The sequence below is a fragment of the Sapajus apella genome, unplaced genomic scaffold (assembly GCF_009761245.1).
Source record: "Sapajus apella isolate SASKATOON/1434 unplaced genomic scaffold, GSC_monkey_1.0 scaffold31, whole genome shotgun sequence".
In the NCBI taxonomy this organism is placed as follows: domain Eukaryota; kingdom Metazoa; phylum Chordata; class Mammalia; order Primates; family Cebidae; genus Sapajus; species Sapajus apella.
The window spans coordinates 5,950,381-5,974,031 of record NW_022436971.1 but is presented as its reverse complement, the minus strand read 5'-3'; the positions used below and the strand labels follow the sequence as shown (position 1 = coordinate 5,974,031).

General features: G+C 36.2%; 1 protein-coding gene across 5 annotated transcripts in view; it reads right to left on the bottom strand.

Annotated features, from left to right (window-relative positions):
• The window catches only part of WDR35 (WD repeat domain 35), a 70,782-nt gene that overhangs the window by 33,788 nt on the left and 13,343 nt on the right, over positions 1-23,651 (bottom strand). For 2 of the 5 annotated variants that reach the window (XM_032294047.1, XM_032294051.1), the window contains 9 exons: positions 22,661-22,789; positions 19,446-19,579; positions 18,388-18,553; positions 17,488-17,633; positions 13,492-13,617; positions 10,430-10,615; positions 6,389-6,421; positions 4,684-4,744; positions 3,000-3,068 (listed from right to left, as the gene is read on the bottom strand). In XM_032294047.1, the coding sequence (XP_032149938.1) occupies positions 3,000-3,068; positions 4,684-4,744; positions 6,389-6,421; positions 10,430-10,615; positions 13,492-13,617; positions 17,488-17,633; positions 18,388-18,553; positions 19,446-19,579; positions 22,661-22,789 (1,050 nt within the window). The remainder of the gene's footprint in view (positions 1-2,999; positions 3,069-4,683; positions 4,745-6,388; positions 6,422-10,429; positions 10,616-13,491; positions 13,618-17,487; positions 17,634-18,387; positions 18,554-19,445; positions 19,580-22,660; positions 22,790-23,651) is intronic. The other 3 variants (XM_032294048.1, XM_032294049.1, XM_032294050.1) reach the window with 3 other exon arrangements.

Genomic DNA, 23,651 nt, shown 5'->3' with positions numbered 1-23,651 from the left:
CAAAAAACTCCTTCATAAACAGATTATACTACCTGTTTTCTAAATTCATGAACAAACAAAACAGTGTAAAACTTAATTTTTCTATTATAAATGCTATGCAGTGTAATCATTAATATGGCCAGAATAAACAAATAACGTTATTAGGAGGTATCATTTATAGAGTTCTTGCCATAGTGCAGAGGAGATTTGAGGCAATAAGAGACTTAGAAACTAATGGAGAATTAGAAACTAGTCTGACGGTATGATGTTAATTAAGTGTGTTAATAACTCGGGGATTCAAATTCAATAATTTTTATATGCTAAATAACTCAGTCCAACTGAGCAATTTTTGTTTTTACTTTTTTCACTGTAACCATCAAGATTTTTTCATTCAAAATGTGTACTATTATCAACCTCTGGAGGGAGCTCAAAGCCTTTCTTGGAAGGAACACTTCGCTGATAGCCAGGCATGGAGAATGACAGCACAGCCTCCAGGGTGCGCTCCTGCCAGGTCAGGCTTCGCTCTTCTTTCCCTAACCTAGTCTTCACTAAATCTTAAGATATTTGTTAAATGTTTAGTAAATTCCACCATAGATACTGTAATTTTGGTAACTATTATGCCCTTAATGTGATTTGAAGCAAGTTTGCAAATCTTAACTGCTTTTTTATTATTATGCTTTAAGTTCTGGGGTACATGTGAAGAACATGCAGGTTTGTTACATAGGTATACCTTAACTGCTTTCTAATAAAATATTATTTTTTCCTAAGTATATAAAATATTCTTCCAACCAATGTTTATCTACAATTATAAATTACACTCATGTTCCTTTCTTTTTGATAGATCCCAAATACTCACAAGAGTTTATCATTAGCCTGATTACTTCAAAATTATAATGTTAGTGGTTCAAGGTAAGAGTCAGACTTCTTGGATTCAAATGACAGGCACTTGCTAATTCCGTGGCCTTGAATAAATTATTTGTTCTCTGTGAACCTCAGATTACTTACTGTAAGTTGAGGACACTAACAATGCCAACCCTACAGACCTGTTTTAAAGTTTAAGAGAGATAACAAATATAAAGCATAGCACAGTGACTGGCATAGAGTAAATGCTTAGTAACAATTTAAAAGACAGTATTTACTGAATTTTTAAAATATATGACAGGCAGTATTCTAAATACATAACATATATTAATTCACAACTGCCCTATAAGGTAGGTATTATTATCCCAATTTAGCAGATACAGAAACTGAGGCATGTGAATTTGCCCGTATCACACAGCTAGAAAGCAGCAGAGCTGGACACAAACCTGGTAATCTGGCTCCAGAAACTGCTCTTAACTACTAGAGCAGACTGACACTCTAAGGATTAAGAAGTATTAGACATGGTTGCTATTATTTTTACTTTTATCATCTATATAGGTTTTTATAATAAAACCATATATAAATTCTCAGTTACTACAAAAAAGACAAATATATCTGAAAAATGTGTTCTTTTGAATCAGTAAGGTGGTAATTTCAGCAAATTCATATAGGTAGATAATCCTATCTATATATATTTTGCTGGATCTTTATTAAGATTCATTCCATCCAGACTAAGCTTCTAGGAAAAGCAAAACAAAATTTTAATAGATAGAATGTTTTAGGAAAAGAACACGGCCAAGATGAAAGCCCTCTATGCCCTTTTCAACTATTCAATACTTGAAAGAAAAAAAAATAGAAAGAAAAGAAAGGTTACTGGAATTTTTTTTTTTTTTTTTTTTTTTTTGAGTCGGAGTCTCACTGTGTCACCCAGGCTGGAGTGCAGTGGCACAATCTTGGCTCACTGCAACCTCTGCCTCCTGGGTTCAAGCAATTCTCCCACCACAGCCTCCTGAGTAGCTGGGACTACAGATGCATGCCACCATACCCAGCTAATTTTTGTATTTTTAGTAGAAGTGGGGTTTTGCCATTTTGGCCAGGCTGGTCTTGAACTTCTGACCTCAGGTAATCTATGCACCTCAGCCTTCCAAAGTGCTGGAATTACAGGTATGAGCCACCATACCCAGCTTGGAAAAAACATTTTTTAAGAAAATAATTATGCTTTCATTAACCGAACTTTGTAATGCTAATAGGCAGTCATTACTAGCCAAGCCAGGATGTAAAATAATTTAAAACAATCTTGGAATTCACATATAAATAAAACCTGCTTGTAATATTTTAATGCTAAGGCCTGCAATAAATGCCTACATCTGTAATGTTCACCCACTTTCCCATTTATTCATTTCACAGCCCTTTCAAGTGCTGCTAAACTGAAATTTCACTGAAATGTTTTCATCAAATTAACTTTTTCTGGAATATATGGAAAGCCTAGTGCACATGTTAGATACCATCATTAGAAAGCTGCTCCCACTAAAATGGCTGCAGCATAGGCAAACTGAGACTTGATGGCTACTTTCCATGCCTTCATTCGTCTGAAAATGCCATTTTCTTTCCTTAAAATATCACCTAAAGAAATACTTATCTTTCAAAACTCAGCTCAGATGAAACCTTCTCTAAGTAGAAAGGTGTTCCTGACATCCTTAAGTACCAATATCCATTTACCTAGTACCTAGAGCAATGCCGAGTACGCAGTAGGGAAGCAATAAATCACTGTTCAGTGGATGAACTAGGTTTCAATTATTTGTTTAGAAACCCCACGGAAAATGTCATAATGAATTTATCATTCCCAGTGACAAGTACAGTACCTGAAACAGTATATATTCATTGACAGTTTGCTAAATAAATGAATCATCATTTTTTACATGATAGAAAATAAATAATTTCCATACATTCAATAAACATTTATTACGGGCCAAGCAGTGTTACGTCATGGGGATACAGAAGTTAATTTGACATAAATCTTTAAGAAGCTCAAAGTCTAGTGGGGAAGACAGATAAGAAAATTAAGCACAGTGGAGGGTAAGAAGTATTTTGGATGGAAGTACACCAAAGGTATTACGAGTGCTCAACAAAAGAGCGCCAAAAAAGGATACCTAACTCACGTGTAGAGCACAACAGAGCCCCATAAACTACACTTCCATAATAATCCATAAAGTTCTTTTTTAAAGCTTCTACAGAAATTGTAAAGAGGAAGAGTAGGTAGCAAAACAAAAATAATAAATTCTAGAACAGTGTCACTCATATAATTTTTTTGTTTTAGCCTCCAGTCCTCATAAAAATTTGACATAGAAACTTTAAGAAGGAATTTTACAGGATATGTATGAAACAAAAATGTTGAGTCTTTGGCTGTGTTCGCTGCAGGCCAATGAAAGAACTGTTTGTTAAAATCTCAGCCAGCGAGACTACAAAAAAAAATTTTTGAGACTCCAAAATACAAATAAACATGCCCTCAAGTATTTGCCATTTTATGAAGAGGAAGGATTTACATTTAGCTTTGTTTTTAAAAACAGTCTACTTGTGATAAAAATTATTTTGAGATTAACCCTATCACCATTATGATTCTATGTTAAAACTTTACATATTAAAAGAAAAAGCATATCATCTGAAGACTGACAAAATTTACCTCTTAAAGACTGTTATGCTTCTAATAAACAAGAGATATTTATGTGATGAGAGTTTACAGTAATTCTAAGTTTTTTTAACAAGGAACACTAATGTATATATATGTGCATATAAACATATACATATATAAAACATATAAACATACCTATGTAACAATGAATGTTAAGACATGAAGTTGAAATGTGTCAATATATCTAAGTGAGTAAGTTACCAAGACCCTAGGCAATAGAGCATAAAGTCTTTGAGGTCATTATTTCTCATATTTGCTTTCATCACCCAAAGAGCTTAGCAAAATGCAAACACTCAAAAGGCAACAGACATTAATATTTAATTCCTTAGACTAAATGTCCAATCTGGAAAAAAAAAAGGACTAGTTCAGGTTCTCAGGGTCAGCAAATAATGCAATGGGTTTTTAATTTCTTAGATTTAATAATTTTTGCAATACTATATCCAATATACTACCATACACATTAAAAGAAAATCATTACTTTTAGAAGTTACAGTGAAATGGCAACAAAATACTTGTTAATAATTTTTAATAATCTACTTAGAATAAGATTTGGAATTTTTAATGGGTTACTTTCATAGTTATTGGGTACAGGGAATGGTAAATCTAAAGTAACAAATGTCATTTGAAAACAAAAAGTCAGGAATTTTTTAAACTGTCCTTATTAATACTAATTTCATTAGAAAAATCTGGAAAGGGCAAACTCACTTTTACAAGCAGCTAAAGTGTTTTTATGGAAGAGAGGTATTTACAAGCAGTTTATTAATAATAAAAGTGGTTTAATGGTAAAATTCTTTCTATAATCCTCAGTTTATTACATACTAATCATTACACTGCATACCAATTCCTACACAATTATATTTCCCATTTAAAGCAAATGATGGTACTATAGCAGTTGTGAAATTATAGTGGATTTTAGATAGAGTAACTTTGTAACTTATTGTGTTAACCAGGATGGTTTTTAGAGTAAAATGGTGTATTAAGAATTCTACCATGGTAACAGATATAAACTAGTACTGTATCCGACAAAGTAGGAAGTATGGTCATCCTCCTTTTATAAAACACCATTCTAATTAATAATACCAATGTTAGGTTTTTAAATTCGTGCTACAAATAAAACCTCATTGGGAAAGAAATAAATATTAATATTTTCTTACCAATATCAATGTATTTGGGATCCAAGGGTGTACCAATAGAATTACAAAGAACTAGTACAAACTGTGAACAAATAAAACAAAAAGTATCAGAATTCCTGATTACAAATAATAAAGAAAATATGCTTAATATATATCATGCTTATCTCTTTTTCAAGTATTGCTAACTAAAAAACAACGAAATTGTTAGGTACAAAAGTAGCGGACAAAAAGAAAGACAATTTACGGCATTAAATGTAAAGAAAGATAAATTAATACTAAACCAAGGCTGGTTTCTCAACGTAATGGAACACTGTGGTTTAAACACAGTCCTCTGGCTTCTTTTCATCATTTATACAAGGGGTCTTCAAAAAGTTTATGGAAAATGTGTATTATGAAAAAGTTATGAATGGATTTAAAATTTTTGCATCAAAATAAATGTGTACTAACTTGTTAAAAGATGTCTGAACAAGATCTAGTTTGAAGCACTAAGAAGGAGATGGCAGCAGTTTGAACAAAAAGCCCTGTCAAAGCGATACTAATTCTGCTAAAATTAAAGCAAGAAAAACATCAAATTTATGGTGCAGTTTGGGTAGAAGAATGGTGAAATCATCAATGCTTTATGAAAAGTTTATGGAGACAATGCCCCAAAGAAATCAGCAGTTTACAAATAGACAACTCATTTTAAGAAGGAACAAGACAAAGTAAAGATGAAACCTGCAACAGCAAGCCATCCATGTCAATTTGCAAGGAAAAAATTAATCTCATCTTGTTTCTGCCCTAATTGAAAAGGACTAACAATTAACGGCAGAAACAATGCTCAACACCATACACATCTCAACTGGTTCAACTCAGACAATTCTGACTGAAAATTTTAAGTTAAGCCAACTTTCCACTCAATGGGTGTCAAATCCATTGCACCCAGATCAGCCACACACAGAAGCAGAGCAGTCAACGGAAATTTCAAATGGGGGAATCAAAAACCTGAGGCATTTCTTCAAAAACTGCAACAGGAGATGAAACATGGCTTTACCTGTATGATCCTGAATGCAAAGCACAACCAAAGCAATGGTTACCAAGTGGTGGAAGTGGTCCAGTCAAAGCAAAAGCAGACTGGCCAAGAGCAAATGTCAGGGTGACAGTTTTGGGGGATGCTCAAGGCATTTTGTTTGTTGACTTTCTGGAGGGCCAAAGGACAATAACATCCACTAATTATGAGAATGTCTTGAGAAAGTTAGCCAAAGCTTTGTTAGAAAAATGCCTGGGAAAACTTCACCAGAGTGTCTCTCCACCATGACAATGCTCCTGCTCATTCCAGTCATCAAACAAAGGCAATTTTGCAAGAGTTTCAATGGGAAATCATTAGGCACCTACTTTACAGTCCTGATTTGGTTCCAGCTTTCCTTTTGTTTCCTAATCTTAAAAAATCCTTAAAGGGTACCCATTTTTCCTTAGTTAATAATGTAAATGCATTGATATGGTTAAATTCCTAAGATGCTCAGCTCTTGGGGATGGACTAAATGTCTGGTTTCATTGATTACAAAAATGTCTTGATCTTGATGGAGCTTACGTTGAAATAAAGTTTCTGTTTTTATTTTCATCTCCTAAGTCCATTTTTCCATGAACCTTCTGAAGTCCCCTCATATTTCTAAAGTTTCTGATCAGCTATAACATCAAAACTCATTTTTATCCTATGATCAGCTATGTAAGAGCTAATTTCATTTGTTACCGTTGCACCAAAAGTCTCCATCTCGTTCTCCTCCTTTGAAGCAACATATAAATGACATGAGAAATTCAGAAAAATTCAGTTAATTAAAAAAAGACATGATCCAACCTAATGAAAATGGCTTATATACAAATAATCATCCATGATCAATATTAGGAAAATAAGCATAATGCATGTTTTACATTGCATTGTTCTAAAGTGATCATTTCATTTTTCTTACTGTTTCTGTATCTTGTACTAACAATACTATTCTACTTAGTTATACATGCTAGTAGTTTCAAAAATCAAATAGAACCACAAGGCTTCTTACTAAAAAATGGCAGTTCCCCCTAAGTTCCCATTCCTGCTCCCTTTAACAGATCCTTCCACAAATCTAAGTAACGTGTTTATACTGCTACTTGTTTTATTTCAATTTAGTGTATTAGCTATTGTCTCCCTCTACAAACGAAAAGTGTTTAGCTTTCTCTCATTCATTTTTCCCACCCACCCCTACCACACAGGGGCACATTTCCATCCATTTCTCTTTCTTTTTTTTTTTTTTTTTTTGAGACGGAGTTTCGCTCTTGTCACCCAGGCTGCAGTGCTCGGCTCACCGCAACCTCCGCCTCCTGGGTTCAGGCAATTCTCCTGCCTCAGCCTCCTCAGTAGCTGGGATTACAGGCACGCGCCACCATGCCCAGCTAATGTTTTGTATTTTTAGTAGAGACGGGGTTTCACCATGTTGACCAGGATGGTCTCGATCTCTTGACCTCGTGATCCACCCACCTCAGCCTCCCAAAGTGCTGGGATTACAGGCTTGAGCCACCGCGCCCGGCCCTCTCTTTCTATTTTTAATACAATTTTGTCAGAACAGAACTTAGGGTTGAGTATGTTTATTATACCTCAATTAAAAGGTTTTTAATTTAAAAAAAAAAGGTGATTACATAATTTTGACTATATAAATGCGATTCATGATTCAGCCATCAAGTATATCATGATTTATTTTCTTTTCAAGCATATTCTGCTTTCTCTGTAGTCGATAATTGTGTATTTTCTCTCTGCTTAGTCATCTATGGGCTTATTACTAACACAAATCCCCAATTATCCTTGAATTATGTGTATCTTGCTGCAAGGGCTCAAATATATCAGGTAGTCTATTAATGTCATCCCCTTGAAGTTCTCTTGGAGCCTTCTGACCTTCTCTCATCTGACTCACTGGACACACTGCGCCACGGTCAGCTGGTACGCTCTTCCCCATCGGGGTCCCACTCTCCTGTTTATTCTGCTTTCTTGGTTTATTCCTCATTTTGTTAGACTATTTCATGAAGTTACTTCCTAAGATAGGGAAGCTTGGAAGGGAAATTTTTAGTGACTTACACATGTAATAATGTTTGTTTTCTTACCCTCTTATTTATTTATTTATTTATTGAGACAGAGTCTTGCTCTGTCGCCCAGGCTGGAGTGCAGTGGCGCATCTCAGCTCACTGCAACCTCTGCCTCCAGGGTTAGAGTGATTCTCCTGCCCCAGCCTCCCAAGTAGCTGGGATTACAAGCATCTGCCACCATACCTGGCTAATTTTTGTATTTTTAGCAGAGACAGAGTTTTGCCATGTTGGCCATGCTAGTCTCAAACTCCTGACCTCAGGTGATCTGCACATCTTGGCCTCCCAAAGTGCTGGAATATCCTCATATCTAATTAGCAGCTGACTTAAGCTATGGAATTCTAAATGGAAAACCATTTTCCCTCCAAATTTTGAGGCAATTTTCCAAAGCACTGCTGTTGACAAATAGAATACTACTTATGATCCCTGATGTTATGAAATCTATTTTTCCTCTCTAAAACTTGTAAAACTGTTTTCTCCCCAATGTTCTGAAATTCCACAGTGATGTGTCTTAATGTGGAAATATTTTTATTCAATGAACTAGGCACTTCCAATCCAGGCCTTCAAGGAAATTTTTCTGGAAGTTTTTTCATATTTATTCCCCTATATTTTGTCTGTTCACTCTTTTTAGAAATATTATTGAAATGCTGGCTGTGTGCAGTGGCTCACACCTGTAATCCCAGCGTATTGGGAGGCTGAGGCAGGCAGATCACGAGGTCAAGAGATCAAGACCATCCCGGTCAACATGGTGAAATCCCATCTCTATTAAAAAACACAAAAATTAGCTAGGCGTGGTGGCGCGCGCCTGTAGTCCCAGCTACTCAAGAGGCTGAGGCAGGAGAATTGCGTGAACCCGGGAGGTGGAGATTGCAGTGAGCCAAGATCATGCCACTGCACTCCAGCCTGGCACCTGGCAGCAGAGCAAGACTCTGTCTCAAAAAAAAAAAAAAAAAAAAGAAAGAAAGAAAGAAATGCTAAGCTTCCCTTACTGGTCCTCTAATTTTATCTTTTCACTCTATTTTGCATTTCCTTGTCCTTATGCTTCACTTTACAGGTGTTTTCCTTCATTTTATCTTCTAATCCTCCAGCCAGTTTTCATTGTGGTCATCATATTTTTCATTTTTAAAAACTTCCTCTTCTATAGTATCCTTTTCTTATTTTTGGATGTAGTATCTCTTAACTCTCTGAAAGCAATATTGATGGTTCTTTAGAAATAATGTTTTTTAGAGGTGTCCTTTCTGCATAGTCTCTGCTTCTTCCAAGTTCTTTTCTACTTGTGTTTAGATGCCTTTCTCAAATGTCTGGCAACCGCATCTAACTGCTTATATTTAAGAGTCAGACACTGAAAGCAGTTTGGAATAGAGTTGTCTATGAGTGAGTCTCACTGACTGTCGTCTTTACTGTAAGGTGATGGGCAGGGCTACTTCCCTGGGGGCTCCCAATCTCAGTATCTTTAGAGGGCTTTTCTCTTGAACAGGTGGAATTCTCCTGAGACTTTCAAACTCCCACCTCAAAGCTCAATGCTTGGCTGCCAGTGTTCTGGGAACCAAGTGGGAAAAGAAGACTGGTGTAATGTTGAGTAGTAAACTTTTAACATTAATTGTCCTATTTTCAGCAGAGATCCCCCACTCTCAGCTCTGCTTGATGCTCTTCAGTGCAGCGACTCTTTGATCCTCTCTGGAGAGTAAACCCCAGTCGTTGTAGGTGGCGGAAGGGCAGCTGCCTATGGACTCAGTATAGGGGAGTGGGATCTCCTTCTTCCTAGGCTTTTTAAAAAAAAGTTTTCTCTTTTCTGCATAATCACTGGTACTTCCAAATTGCTTTTATGTTTGTTTCTTTCTTCCACCAGGTACCCCCAAGTCCTGTGGCTCTTGGGATTCCATGATATAAGCCAGTTGCCTCTGTTTTCTCCCTGAATGGCTTATGATTCAGCTTTCTTAGGTCTGCTAAGGTAATTACCAGTAATCCACCTACTCTCTCATCTACAAAATTTTGCTGCCACTTCCTTTCCCTTTCTGGTCCCTATGGGCTTATGACTTCTTAAAAAATGTCTTTACTGTTGTTTTAGCAAGTTTCAGAGTGAATACCACCAAACATGGCTACTCAAACAGTCACCTTTAACAAAAAACTCTATACGTTTTCAAGGGTAGTCCTTCTCAGAAATATCTGCATACTTCTGCAAATATTTAAGTTGTCAGTATACTTTTTTAAAAGACATATTTGTATTATGTTATACTATATTAATTTTTAAAGCAATTAACTCCAAATAAAAGTAGATTTCTCAATGTCAAAAGCTACCCAAACTGTTTTAAGTGTTCACTGCTGCATAATTTCTTCAGCATTTATGCAGAGTAGATATCTGGGTATTCCTTTTTGCTTATAAAATTTCAACTTGAAAAAAGATTGTGATATTGTAAATATATTTCAGAGACAAAACGCTTCAGTATTGAACCAGTCAATGTAAACTGCCATGTGATTAGCTGCTTGAAGAAAAAAAAAATCAGGGATGCAGCATCAATGTAGTCACGGAGTTTTCTCAAATTGGTCTAGACCGATAGGGCCAACAGACCCACTGTTTTGCTGTACTTGCCAGTGTAGCCATGCGTAAGAAGGTAGCTAACTATAACCCAATTTTGCCAAGCTGTTAACCCATCTATATCTTAAAATATCAAGAAACACCTACCTGAGGATGATTTTCATCAGCTTTTGTAGCCAAAATGCAGAAATCACCACAGGTGGTAATAGAAATGAGACCCTTCACATATTTAAGATACTTTTCATTATTCTTCGTATCCCAGAAGACAACACAGTACTCTGGACGATCAGGTTTGGTATATGCATAAACTACAGTATTTGAGCAATAACCCCACTAGGAGGAAAGGAAGGAGGAAAGGGAAGGAGATAGAAAAGCAGAAGAAATATTCAGCATTGGGAAGGAAAATCTTATTATTTACTCTAGATATATTGCAGATATATGGTTTATCACTGCTGACAAAATATATTCTTCAGAAATAGAAGACAGGACTCAGTCTTCAGCTTAATATCTTTTGCTCAGTAAAATAAAGAATATCTAAAAATAATAAAGATATGTATAAAACAAAGAATATATTGCAAATATAAATTTAGTTTGTCTAACTTTCCTCATTTTATTTTATTATTATTATTATTTGAAACGGAGTCTCACTCTGTCACCCAGGCAAGAGTGCAGTGACGTAATCTCAGCTCACTGCAACCTCCGCCTCCCAGGTTCAGCGATTCTTCTGCCCAGCCGCCTGAGTAGCTGAGACGACAGGCACGCACCACCACGCCCAGCTAATTTTTGTATTTTTAGTAGAGATGGGCTTTCACCACATTGGCCAGGCTGGTCTCAAACTCCTGATCTGATGATCTGCCCGCCTTGGCCTCCCAAAGTGCTGGGATTACAGGCGTGAGCCACCATGCCTGGCCTAACTTTCCTTATTTTAATTTGTAAGATTTAAGCTTCAATGGTAAAAATTTTCAATAATCAATAATAGCTGCTAAAGAGGGGACAACAAGTAGCATGATCCCCGTCAAAGTTTCAATTCTGGATCCCCAAGTAGGAATTCAAAAATAGTCACTTTGCCTTTTTACCCCCATCCATATTTTTTATATTTGTTTTAATCACAGTAACATATTTACATAGCATATGGTCAAATAATCCTATCTGGCTTACATAAAACAAACAAAAACAAAATGCAGAACCCCCTGTCAAATTTCCTCTCTGGAATGGCTGTGTAGAACTCCTTTAACTGCAACTGTTCTGGCATTGATTTCCATATCCCATTATCTATCGATTATGGAACTTATACACTTACAGCTTTCCGCTCTAACTCACCTGTTTACATTTAATTTTGAATAAAAAATATTGTGTTAATATTATGATTGTGTTTACCAAACACATAAAAAGCTAAGCCATGTTTAGCTTTGTATACCCTGATTACTTTCTAAAATAAATTTTTTACTTTAAAATAGTTTTAGATGTACAGAAAAGTTGCAAAGATAACGTAGAGTTCCCATATATGCCTCATCCATTTCCCTTATTGTTTACATTTTACATTAACATGGTACATTTGTCATAACTAGGAAATCAACATCACTATTAACTATATTACTATTACTATTCAGTAAACATCATACTTTATTTAGATTTCATTCACTTTTCCCGAATGTCCTTTTACTATTCAAGAATCCCATTTGGAATACTTAGATTTAGTCATGTCTTCCTAGGCTCCTCTGGGGTATGACAATTTCTCAGTCTCCTTGTTTTTAATGATCTGGACAGTTTTGAGGAGTACTAGTCAGGTATTTTGTAAATTGTCCCTCGATTTCAGTTTGTGTAATGTTTTTCTTATGCCTAGATTGGACTGTAGGTTTTTAGGAAGACCAGCACAGAAGTGAAGTATACTTTTTTATCATGCCCTATCAGGGAGTATGTGATATCCACATGACATTCCTGATGATATTAACCCTTATCACTTGTCCAAGGTATGATTGCCAAGTTTCTCCAATATAGAGCTACTTTATTTTTTTCCCCCTCTCCATACTCTACTCTTTGGAAACTAAGTGCAGCCACACTCAAGCCAGGGGAACAGGGGACTATGTTCCACCTCCTGGAGAAAGCAATACCTAAGTAAACTGGAATAATTCTGTAAGGAAGATTTGTTTCTTCTCTCCCATTTATTTAGTCAAATAATCCATTTATAGCAGCGACAACTCTTGGGCATTTATAGTTTAGGTCACGATAAAATACTACATCATTTAGTTTATTCTTCAAAGTCCTCCAGCTTCGGTCATTGGGAGGCTATTTCAGCCATGTCCTTTTGACATTCCTCCATCCTTTTGTTACTTGAGAACTTCCTTACTTGCTGGGACTATAAACTACTCCAGGCTTACCTTGTATTTTCCCTGCCCTAGTCCTAGAATCAGCCATTTCTCTAAAAATTAAAATTCTTTTAAAAATTAAATGTATAAGATTTTTTATAACCAATAGTTTACCAGATCAATCTTGTATTTCAGAGCTTGTTTTAGATCAAATGTTAAATTCTAGATAAAATACTGATTATATATTAATGTTGCTTATTCTCACTTTTTCCTTCTAATCCATTATCTGCCCTTCTCTAGCCTCCTGTGAGGCTTGGAGCCCAGCTTCCATGAACTCCACCACCTGGGCTACCTTGTCATCTGGCTCCCAGTTGGGTTTGGCCAATAGAAAACACCAGCAAGTGGAGAGGTGAGCTGGAAGATTCATTCCCCAAATCCCTCTCTGCCTGGCCGGTTGGTAGGGTCTGGGCTCCTGCAAAGCAGCCCCTCTTGCACATCCACAGCTCCTGTGGGTTCCAGGAGCCTTACTCCCTTGTCTTGCCCCTTCAGGCCCAGGGCTGGTGATCGCTTCTCACTGATGCTAATCTTTGGGTGCTGCTTTTTATCATCCCTTGCTGTTCCCTTTAACCCTGCCCGTGTCTCTGTAATAAGCCTTTTATCAATCTCTCTTCAATTACTCCTTTGAGTGTACCATCTGTTTCTGGCTAAGACCTTGACTAATGGAGTGATTTTACTAACTATATATAGTATTCTAGAAAAGTTTACTAGTTCTAAGGTCTCCACACAAAAAGGCTTCCTTTCTGCTAGCTTCTAAAATAAGATAGCTTTGAATATACTTTGAGCTATAGCAAAATTATTTAGTAAAAAAACACTGTTTATTTTACAACTGCTCTTAATACTCACCTTATAATTAGGTCGAATGTTTGCAAAATATATAAAGGAATCAACAGCTAGTGCAATTTTCAATCCACTTCCTTCCCAAGATAGTGCAGATATTTCCTTTCCAGGAACTTTCAAAGTACCCAGATGCTGAAAAAAAGTTATCTTTAACCTAAAGTATAACAATTGACTCAAATACAAATTACCACCAATCACTTCATAGAGATCAAAAGTGATATAAACATTATTTTGTGAAAAGTTACTACTCACTTTAAAATCACTTTTCTTGAATTTTTATAATGAAAAACATACATATAAGAAAAATTTACAAACTATATCCAAAGAATTCAATGGCAAATTTCATCAAATCTAAAATGACATAGACTGAAACATGCATTTTTATTTTTATATACAACTAAGGAAAGGAAAAAAACACATTGCTAATTAAAATATAGCAACTTTGATTATAAGATGCCTCCTCATTTTAGAGTTGTAAAGCATTGTATTTCTTAGAATCAATGAAATATTGTATTAGTAAATTCAATCATAAAGTCTGGTCTTTCTCTTTCACCTCCTCACAACCAGCTAGTCACCAAGTCCTACTGCTTTTTACTCCTTTCCACTCTCTACAATTACCTTTTTAATGGATCGAACTGTGGTAATAGTTTCCTAACTTCAATTCTTACCTTTCATCTGTTTCCTGATTCTCACCCTCTGCCCTCCCAATTCAGTCTCTGTCACAATTATCTTTCTGGAACACAGATCTGATCATAACCCACCCTGCTTTTTTAAAGGTTTAATAATTTTTAAAAATCAGTAACTCCCCACCATCACATTCTTTAGCATGGCATACAATGCGTTTTCCCATCTAGCCCAAAACCATATTATGTGGCTTAATACCCCACTATTTAGCGATAACTGCTGTGTGCCGGCTCATGAAGGAACTACTGTACCTCCACAGCTTCAGCCTATACATTATCCCTTCTGCCTGAATCCTTTCTTCACAGCTCCCCATCCTTACTGGCCCTTGTCCTTCTGGGCCCCAGAAGGGCCTTACGTGCACTCCTATTCATCTATCAAGACACAGCTCAAATTCTGCTTCCTCAATGAGTCCTGCCTTCTTCCTCCACTCCATGGTTCCAGAAAATTAGAGAATGAGCTCCTTAATTGTACTAGCTGCATCATATTCACATTTATTTGCCTTCCATTAATAGATTATTTGATAAACTGATATTCAATAAGTGTCTTCAATAAATATATATTCAAATTAATTGTTTCAAATACTAAGTGCTTTTTATGACTGAATTAACAAGGAAATAAATGAAAGCAAATACTTTTTTAATGTGGCTATAAAACAACCAAACATTTTTAATCTATACCTTTTATTTGACAGAATGGTATAATCTCAAAAATCTCAATGAACTTTGCTGGTATCCCTTGTTCTTAAGCAGATATCCTCTTGGGTCAAGTTTAATGTTATTATAGTTTGAATGTCTGTCCCTTACAGAACTCATGTTGAAATGTAATTGCCATTTTGACAATATTAAGAGATGGGACCTTTATGCAGTGATCAGGGCACGAGGACCCTCATGACTGGGACTACTGCCATTATAAGAAAGGGAATTGGGTCCCGTCTTGTCTCTCTATTGCACTCTCTTTGCCCTTCTTCCTTCCACCATGCAGTGATGCACAGGAAAGCCCTCACCAGATGTCAGCAGCTCAGTACAGGACTTCTCATCCTCCACAACTGTGAGCCAATAAGTTTCTGTTCATTATAAACTAAGCAGGCTGTGGTATTCTGTTATAGCAGCACATAACAGAGTAAGACAAACGTATTGAGCTACATTTTGCCAAGGAAACCAATGGAAGAAAAAAAAAAAAAGTTTTAACCCAGGAGGGTCTGATCTATCTGTCTTGCTACCTGCATAAAATTAAAGGAGAACCAGCAAGTTCTCTGCAGTACTCTTGGAATCGACTCATCCATAGGAAGAGGGGAACACAGCTATCTTTAACTGCAAACCAGGCAGGATGTGGCAACAGCAAGGAAAGAAAACCAACTTTTAGTAAGCCTTCACTACATACCAGGCACTGTGCAGGCATTTATAATTTCCTTTAATCTTTACAACAGCACCATGACGTATTATTTTTATTTCTGAATATATGTAAACTGTGTCTCAGAGGCTAAATAACTTCTCTACGTCAAACTACACTGTGGGAAATGAACTCAATGCCAGGTCAACTTGACTACAAACCCTGTGCTCTGTTATCTCCCACCATGGCTAAAACCACAGTGCAAAAACCAGGAGCCCCTGGCCCTCAGAATTCAGAAGCATATTCTTCTCTGAGGTTTTCTTAAGTTTAAATCATTAAGTTTAAATTGTTAGATAACTTCCACCCAAGTTATCTTTCCTACCTTAACAGTAACATAGACACAAAGAAAAATTCCCCATATATTCACTCACTCAAAAAATACTGACTACCATGCCCTGAGGAAACATGCTAGATACTTTTAGTTACAGCTGGACCAAAACCCACTTACAGTTTTCAGTTGAACACTTAACACATTGTTTTGCAAGATAAACAAAGAGACTCTAGAACCCATGTTTTTATACTTGGGGAAGCCTGAACTAACAAAAACAAGCAGATAAAACGTTATGTTAAATAAGGAAATGGCAACCAACAAAAATAACCAATAAAGAACATGAATTAAGAAGGAGGCTCTAAATATAGAAATAATTAGAATGCAGGTTTTTAATTATTTAGGAACGTTGAAAACTATGGCTTTTTTTTGCTTCACTTTTACACCTACCAGAAATATTGTTGGTTGACAGTGTATAGAGAGCACCTACTTTGTACAGTGTATTCTACTGGGTAAGTTTCAAATACTGATTCAAAAGCATCAGACGATATCATTTCTTATCCTAATAGAAATTATTAAAATACATAAAAATAATCATATTAAAACAACTGGTACAGGCTTTTATGCAGCAAAAAAACAAAACAAAACAAAAAAACACTAAATATCTGGTGTAGTTTGACATAGACAAGTTATTTAGCCTCTGAGACACGGTTTACTTATTTTCAGAAATAAAGGTAATACGTCATGGTGCTGTTGTAAAGATTAAAGGAGATTACAATGAGGAAATGCCTGCACAGTGCCTGGCATGTAGTGAAGGCTTATTAAAAGTTGGTTTTCTTTCCTTGCTGCTGCCACATCCTGGCTGATTTGTAGCTAAAGATGGCTATACTCTTCTCCTAGTCTGTGGTGAATTTACAAAAGCCAACAGGGTATCCAAAAGGGACAAAATATAGTACTGGGTCAGAAAATAAGATATTCAAAAATGTATTAATCTTAGTTATTAATAAGCTCTCACTTTCTAAATGCTTTAAAATTCACAATATGTTAATTCTCCTACTTGACATTTTCCAATGCTACTTCTGAAAATTATCTTTTAAAATTAAATTTATTAAAAATACTACTGAGAAAGATAATATCTGTGTGTACATTTACGAAAACAATCCTTGTATTTTAATGTAGCATCACCCAAGAATAATTACTAAATTTTCTTCAAATAATTTATTAGTTTGCAACAAATTAAAAGTATTAGAAGTTTGGAGGAAAGATAGATAGATATGTATGTTTAATATCTATACACATTTAAAATATCACATTAAAAATCAGAAAAACTCTTCTGAAACAAGTATATTAAACTAAATACTACTCAAAAGCTGGCTATGAAAAGAGACACCTATTCAGGTCACAGAGAAAATACTCAAAGTAACAACTTCATGGTGATTTCTTATGTCAAACTTCTGGTTTTTTGAATGTATAAAATTGTAGCTTTTATTTTATAATTATAAGATTATAAAATTCCATAATAAAATACAACAAAGATTTATACTACAAAGATAAAATGTCCCTAAAAGAAAATATGACAGGTTTACACCATGTTCTTTTTTCCCCCACCTTACTACTCACTGCACATTTAAATAAAGAAGATCCAATTTGCATGCATTTACCTCACCAAACGGAGTGTAAAACTGCACAATGTTCACATCTTTGTCCTGCGTGGCCACCTTCTGGGAGCCTGCCACAGCTAATACGCTGCCCATGTGGTTCCACTGGATGCCTACTACGTACATGCCAGTGTCAATCAAAACGGGATCTAGTCAAAAAGAGAAAAACGAGGTGACTGTGGGAAAATACTTAGCCTAGAGAAGTTTATAATCTTACAACAATTTTTAAATATTTTTAAAACTTTCCACATTTAAAAAAAAAAACATGGCTGGGTACAGTGGCTCACGCCTATAATCCCAACACTTTAGGAGGCTGAGGCCAGCGGATCACTTGAGTCCAGGAGTTCAAGATCAGCCTGGGCAACATGGTGAAACCTCATCTCTATGAAAAATAAAAAATTAGCCAGGGGTGGTGGTGCACACTTGTGGTCCCAGCTCCTCGGGAGGCTGAGATGGGAGGATCCCTCAAGCCCGGGAAGCTAAGGCTGCAGTGAGCCAAGATTGTGCCACTGTACTCCAGCCTCAGCAACAGAGTGAGACCCCGTCACCAAAAAAAAAAAAAAAATTAACAATTAGAAATTAAGGCCAGGCACAGTGGGTCACGCCTGAAATCCCAGCACTTTGGGAGGCCAAGGCGAGACCATCCTGGATAACACAGTGCAACCTGGTCTCTACTAAAAATATAAAAAGCCAGGCGTGGTGGCATGCACCTATAGTCCCAGCTACTTGGGAGGCTGAGGCAAAAGAATCACTTGAACCCAGGAGGCGGAGGTTGCAGTGAGCCGAGATTGCACCACTGCACTCCAGCCTGGGCAACAGAGAGAGACTCCATCTCAAAAAAATAAAATAAAATAAAATAAAATTATAAATTTAAAAATTTTTAAAAACAGAAAAATTCCTTACTTTGGTCATTCTCATGTCTCATTATTTGGCATCTTCCATTGTCGAAGCAAACAGCAAGGCAAGGGCAATCAGGCTCCACGTAGCCTTCTGTACCATGGTACCAATGAATCCCAGCAATGCTGATAGCTCCAGTGACATTCACCAAACAACTCAGTTTCATTTTTATCTAAATAAAATTGGTTAGGTTTAATATGTTACATTTCAAAACAGAGCAGTATAGCTACAACGCTCTAAATAGAGTATTGTAGGAAGAACACTGAAAACAGGATCTAAAAATCAGGTTGCAAATAAAAACTTAATCACCTACTGGTATACAGGCCTTGGGCAAATCAACTAAATCTCCATTTTGCCCACATGTAAAAAATGAGGATTAACAAAACACTGAGTTTTTATGAGAGTCAAATAACAAGTATATGAAAGTACTTTGAAAACAGCAAAATGTCATTCAAAAGTTCAATATTTTTCTTCCACCAGTGAGTGGATTTACTTAGTGTCCTAGTCCTTGCTAAAAAACAGAGCTGCCCCATCAGTAGATCATAGATCTATTATAGCTAAACCTTGCAAAGCCAGAATTTTTCTGCAGATTATGCGGCCTGAGCCTATTCTATTTTACCTTCTTTTGAGGGATTGATTTTTCTCTTACAATTTAAGTCTCTCATTCTTTTTACAAACAATCATTTTTGTAGCTTGCTACAAAAGTATCTTTGGTATCTAAATGTAAACTTTGGCTTGAGATACCAGAAGACACTTAAAAAACTTAAACTGCACATTGTCCTACTCATTATCCCTCTACTTCAATGCACTGACATCTTGTCCTTTCTACCTACCAACAAAATTGGAACTAAAAGCTACACTCTAACATGTTGCATTAATTTGCCTTGAGAAAACCAAAACTTTAATTTTAAAAAATTTTAGATGATTGGGAAAAGAAAAAATCTGAATTGAAGACTTTAATTACACAAAGCATCGTAACAAATAAACGTGTATACAAACATGAATGATACGTACAATAATCATATAAAATTGTATAAACAAGACTGATGAATACACAGACTTACTATAAAATGCCCTTGATTGTCATAAATGTGTATTTCCCCATTTGCCATTCCAAAGAGTAAGACTTTACTGTCTGCAGACCATGTTACATGGCATAGCTGTAAACCCTTCAGGTCTTTTCCCCAAATACGATTGCCTAAAACAAAACATTATTAAAAGCTGTTCAAGGTCATGACCCTCCAACAACTGCTTTCGAAATCTTTGTTTTCCTAAAGATCTCTCAAATTCTTCACAGCATTCATGCATTCATTCAATTTATTTGGTCAATAAATATTTACTGAGCGCCTATATGTGCCAAATACCTAAAGAGACATTGAAATAGCAAATCTTTTAAATTTTCTCCCCTTTCTTCTAAACTCTGACACTGGATCTCACTCCCAATTAGCAGTTGAACCCATCTTCTACTTTGGAAAGAAAATAAAAGCACCCAAAAAACAAATTCTTCATTTCCCATCTTCAACCATTCAGAACATAACTGAATCCACACCTACACTTTCTGCTTTGCCCTCTAATCCAAAAGAAGAGGTATTTCTCCAGTCAGATCCCTATCTAAGGCTAATTCCTCTATGTATTCTCTGATCTAATCCCTTCCTAGCTTTGCAAAGATCTCACTTTAATGACTACTCTCATTTTCTCTTTCTCATTAAATTCTTCACTCTTTCTTGTGTGGATTTAAACACACAGATCTATTTCTCTTTGAAACCACCACCTCAAATAAAATAAAACAAAGTAAACGCTTTTCTTAACCCCAAGTTCCCTATCTGTTTCTACCCTTCCTTTTCCAACCAAACTCCATGAAAGAGTTCTTCACACCTACAGTCTCCACTTTAACTCCCACTCAACCCTTAACACGTCCCAGTCTGACTTCTGCCCCACAACTCCATTGAAACTGCCTACAACATACACTATCTGGGTGATCGTTACATACTAATAGTCCAGATCCAGACCTCACCAATATTCAATATATCCACAAAACAAACCTGCACTTATACCCCTTAAAGCTGTAAAAATAATACATAAAAGAAGAAGAAACCAAACCTGTTGACATCTTGATCTTGTACCTCTAGAGTCCAGAACTCTGAGAAAATAAATTTCTGTTGTTTAAAAAAGAAAGAAAGAAACTGCCTTCATGGAGGTCACTGATGGCCTGCTGCTAAAGCCAAATGATACATTTTTTTTTTACAAGTCCCTCCTTCTTGATACTCTTTTGGCTTCCATTAGCCCACATACTCCTTTATCTGCAAGACTTCTATTTTTCAACATCCTTCTTCTGCCCATCCCTTAAATGTTGCTGACTTATTTTTTCCCCGAGACAGGGTCTCACTCTGTTGCCCAGGCTAGAGTGTAGTGGTAAGATCATGGCTCACTACAGCCTTGACCTCCCAGGCTCAAGCAATCCTCCCACTTTGGCCTCCCAGGTGATTGGGACTAGAGAAGTGTGCTACCACACTCAGATAATAATTTGGTTTTTTATTTTTTTATTTTTAGCAGAGACAAGGTCTTGCTATGTTGTCCAGGCTGGTCTCAACCTCCTGAGCTCAAGCAATCCTCCCACCTTGGCCTCCCAAAGTGTTGGGATTACAGGCATAAGCCACCGTGCCCAGCCTAAATGTTGCTGATTCTTAACTCTACAGATGGCCCTTAGTTTTGTTCAACTATTCCAAAGGTTTAAATTACCAAGCTTATGGTGGTGGTTTCCAAAATTTTGTGTTCAGTACAGATATTTTTGAGCTGCAGATATGTATGTCTAACTAGGGTCTAGATATATTTACCGGAATGGCCTATGGCATGACAAAATCAGCATATCCCACAGTAGAATCTTCCCTTAAGAAAATTCTTTCTCCACATTATTTTAATGAAAGGCATTACCATCCATCCAGCTGCCCAAGCTAAAAATCTGGATATTGCCCTGGGGACTTCCATCCTCTCATCCCCAAACCTATCTATTCTGCCTCCTGAGTACTGTATGTCTAAAATCTACTTACTTCCATACCCTTTGTCATTACCTGGATGGCTGCCATCCACCATCATCTCTCCTCTGAATTGCCAGAGCAATTTCCTGATACAGCCGCCCATTATCTTTCTTTCCTTTCTCTATTCTTTATATGTAGTACAGAGATGTTTCCAAAGAATCTTATCACCTTATTCCCATTCTTAAAACTTTTCATTGGCCTCCCAAGTGTTGTTAGACTTAAGTCTAAATGCCTTAATATAATTTATAATCTGCATGATCTGGCCTCTATTTCTCTCTAGATTCATTACATACTACTCTTCACCGTTAGTATTATATCCTACTGATACTCACATTTTTCAATAGCCCAGACATAGCTAAGTGTAACTCCTCTGGACCTCCTCAAATGCTATTTCCTAGGGCTGAGACGTTCTACACACCAACCTACTTTGTGGCTACTGCCTCAGCATCAGCATCACTTCCTCCAGGAAGCCTTTCCTGTGCCTTCCAAGTCTGCATTAGGCGGCACTTCTACATGCTCCTGTGTCTTCCCCATCTTAGCGCTTATCACAGGGTACTGTAATTGCTTGGTTACTTACGTATCTCTCCTGATCTAGGTCTGGTTATTGCTATACCCTTAGTTCATAAAATGATACCTGTTGCTAAATAGGCTCTCAGAAATATTTGTTGACTATGTGAAGTTACACACACACACACACACACACACACACACAGAGAGAGAGAGAGAGAGAGAGAGAGATGAAAATGATTTTAACATAAATTATTTCTCTACAGAGTTTCAAATTAAAACAAAGGTGTAGATTTTCAGAAGATCCGGTTTTAACTATTACTAGAATTTGAAAAATATGGGTTTTTAAGGCTATAAACTACAACCAACAATGACATGTTCAGTTCTACTAAAAGTGACCACAGACTTTTTGAAACTAAAGTCTACATATGTATACAGACTAACCAATATAAAGACAAATTACATAATGAGGCAGATATGTTTAAAATAATGCTGAAAATTCACTTTTTTCAGTGCCACTGTAGGAAATCAAAAAATAGACTTTCCTTGAATATATATAAAAACAGATGTTTAAAACCAAAGAACAGTTCTTGAGTGTCATCGAATTGGATATCAAATGTTTTCCCTTTATGCCTATTTTTCAATCAGAATGCTAACATTTGATAATTAATTTAAATCTCTAAAGAAAACTGTCAGCCAGATATCGATCTTAAGTCTATGTCCGACCAATGAATTACCATCCACTGAACCAACTATCACAGCCCCATCTTCATATACAATGCAGATCTTCTGTCCATCAGCATTCCAGCTCATACTGCGAACAACTGATTTATTTCGATTGTTGATCATCTCCTCAAACCAAGAGCCTGTTTTCACAAATTTAAAAATTACAAGTCAAAACTTTCACATCTATTAAACAGTAGTTAAAAATTGAAAGCATTCCATAAAGTACACCACGGGATAAATAACTGCAAAGTTTTCTACAACCTGAGACATTAAACTATAAAACTTCCAAATCCAACAAAAACAAAATGAAAAATTAACTTGGGCTTAACATTGCTTCAAAGATTATCACAGAAAACATAATAAATGCCCATCCTTTGTTTCTTCTTTCTTTCTTTCCCTGTCTCTTTCTTTCTGTCAATTAAAAAATAAACTTCATTTGCTTTTACGGAGCCAAACCTACTGATCTTTCTGAAAGCCTAACTTTTTCCACTTGAACAATATGGTTCAGATCATAACCAAGAAAAAAACCCCAAGTAACAATAACTTTATATGTACACATAAACTCTCTAATGATTAACTACAAGCATATTAAATACAGCATATTAGTCACCATCATAAAGGGAATGAGGGCAAAAAATCCACAGCATATTAGGTAAAACTCTAAGCCTGCTTGAAAAACTAGTAATCAGTTTATATTACATTAGTGCTACCACATCTCTAATGCTGAATGACAAAAATAGTCTAGTTACATGCAGGGTAGGAATGACATGTAACTTGTCTTGTAGTACAACCAAATTAGAGGCAAAAAAAAGTAGGTTATTTTGTTTTTGTTTTTTTAAAGGCTTTTTTATATACATACTGACATAGGGAACTCTGACCTGCAGCCAAGCAAATAATCACATAATTTGGAATAACTGGGCAGCACAGGGGAACAGAATCAAGACTGAGACCCAGAGAAGACCTGAAGACCTACCTTGGAAACAGACAAAGTTTACTCCAGTC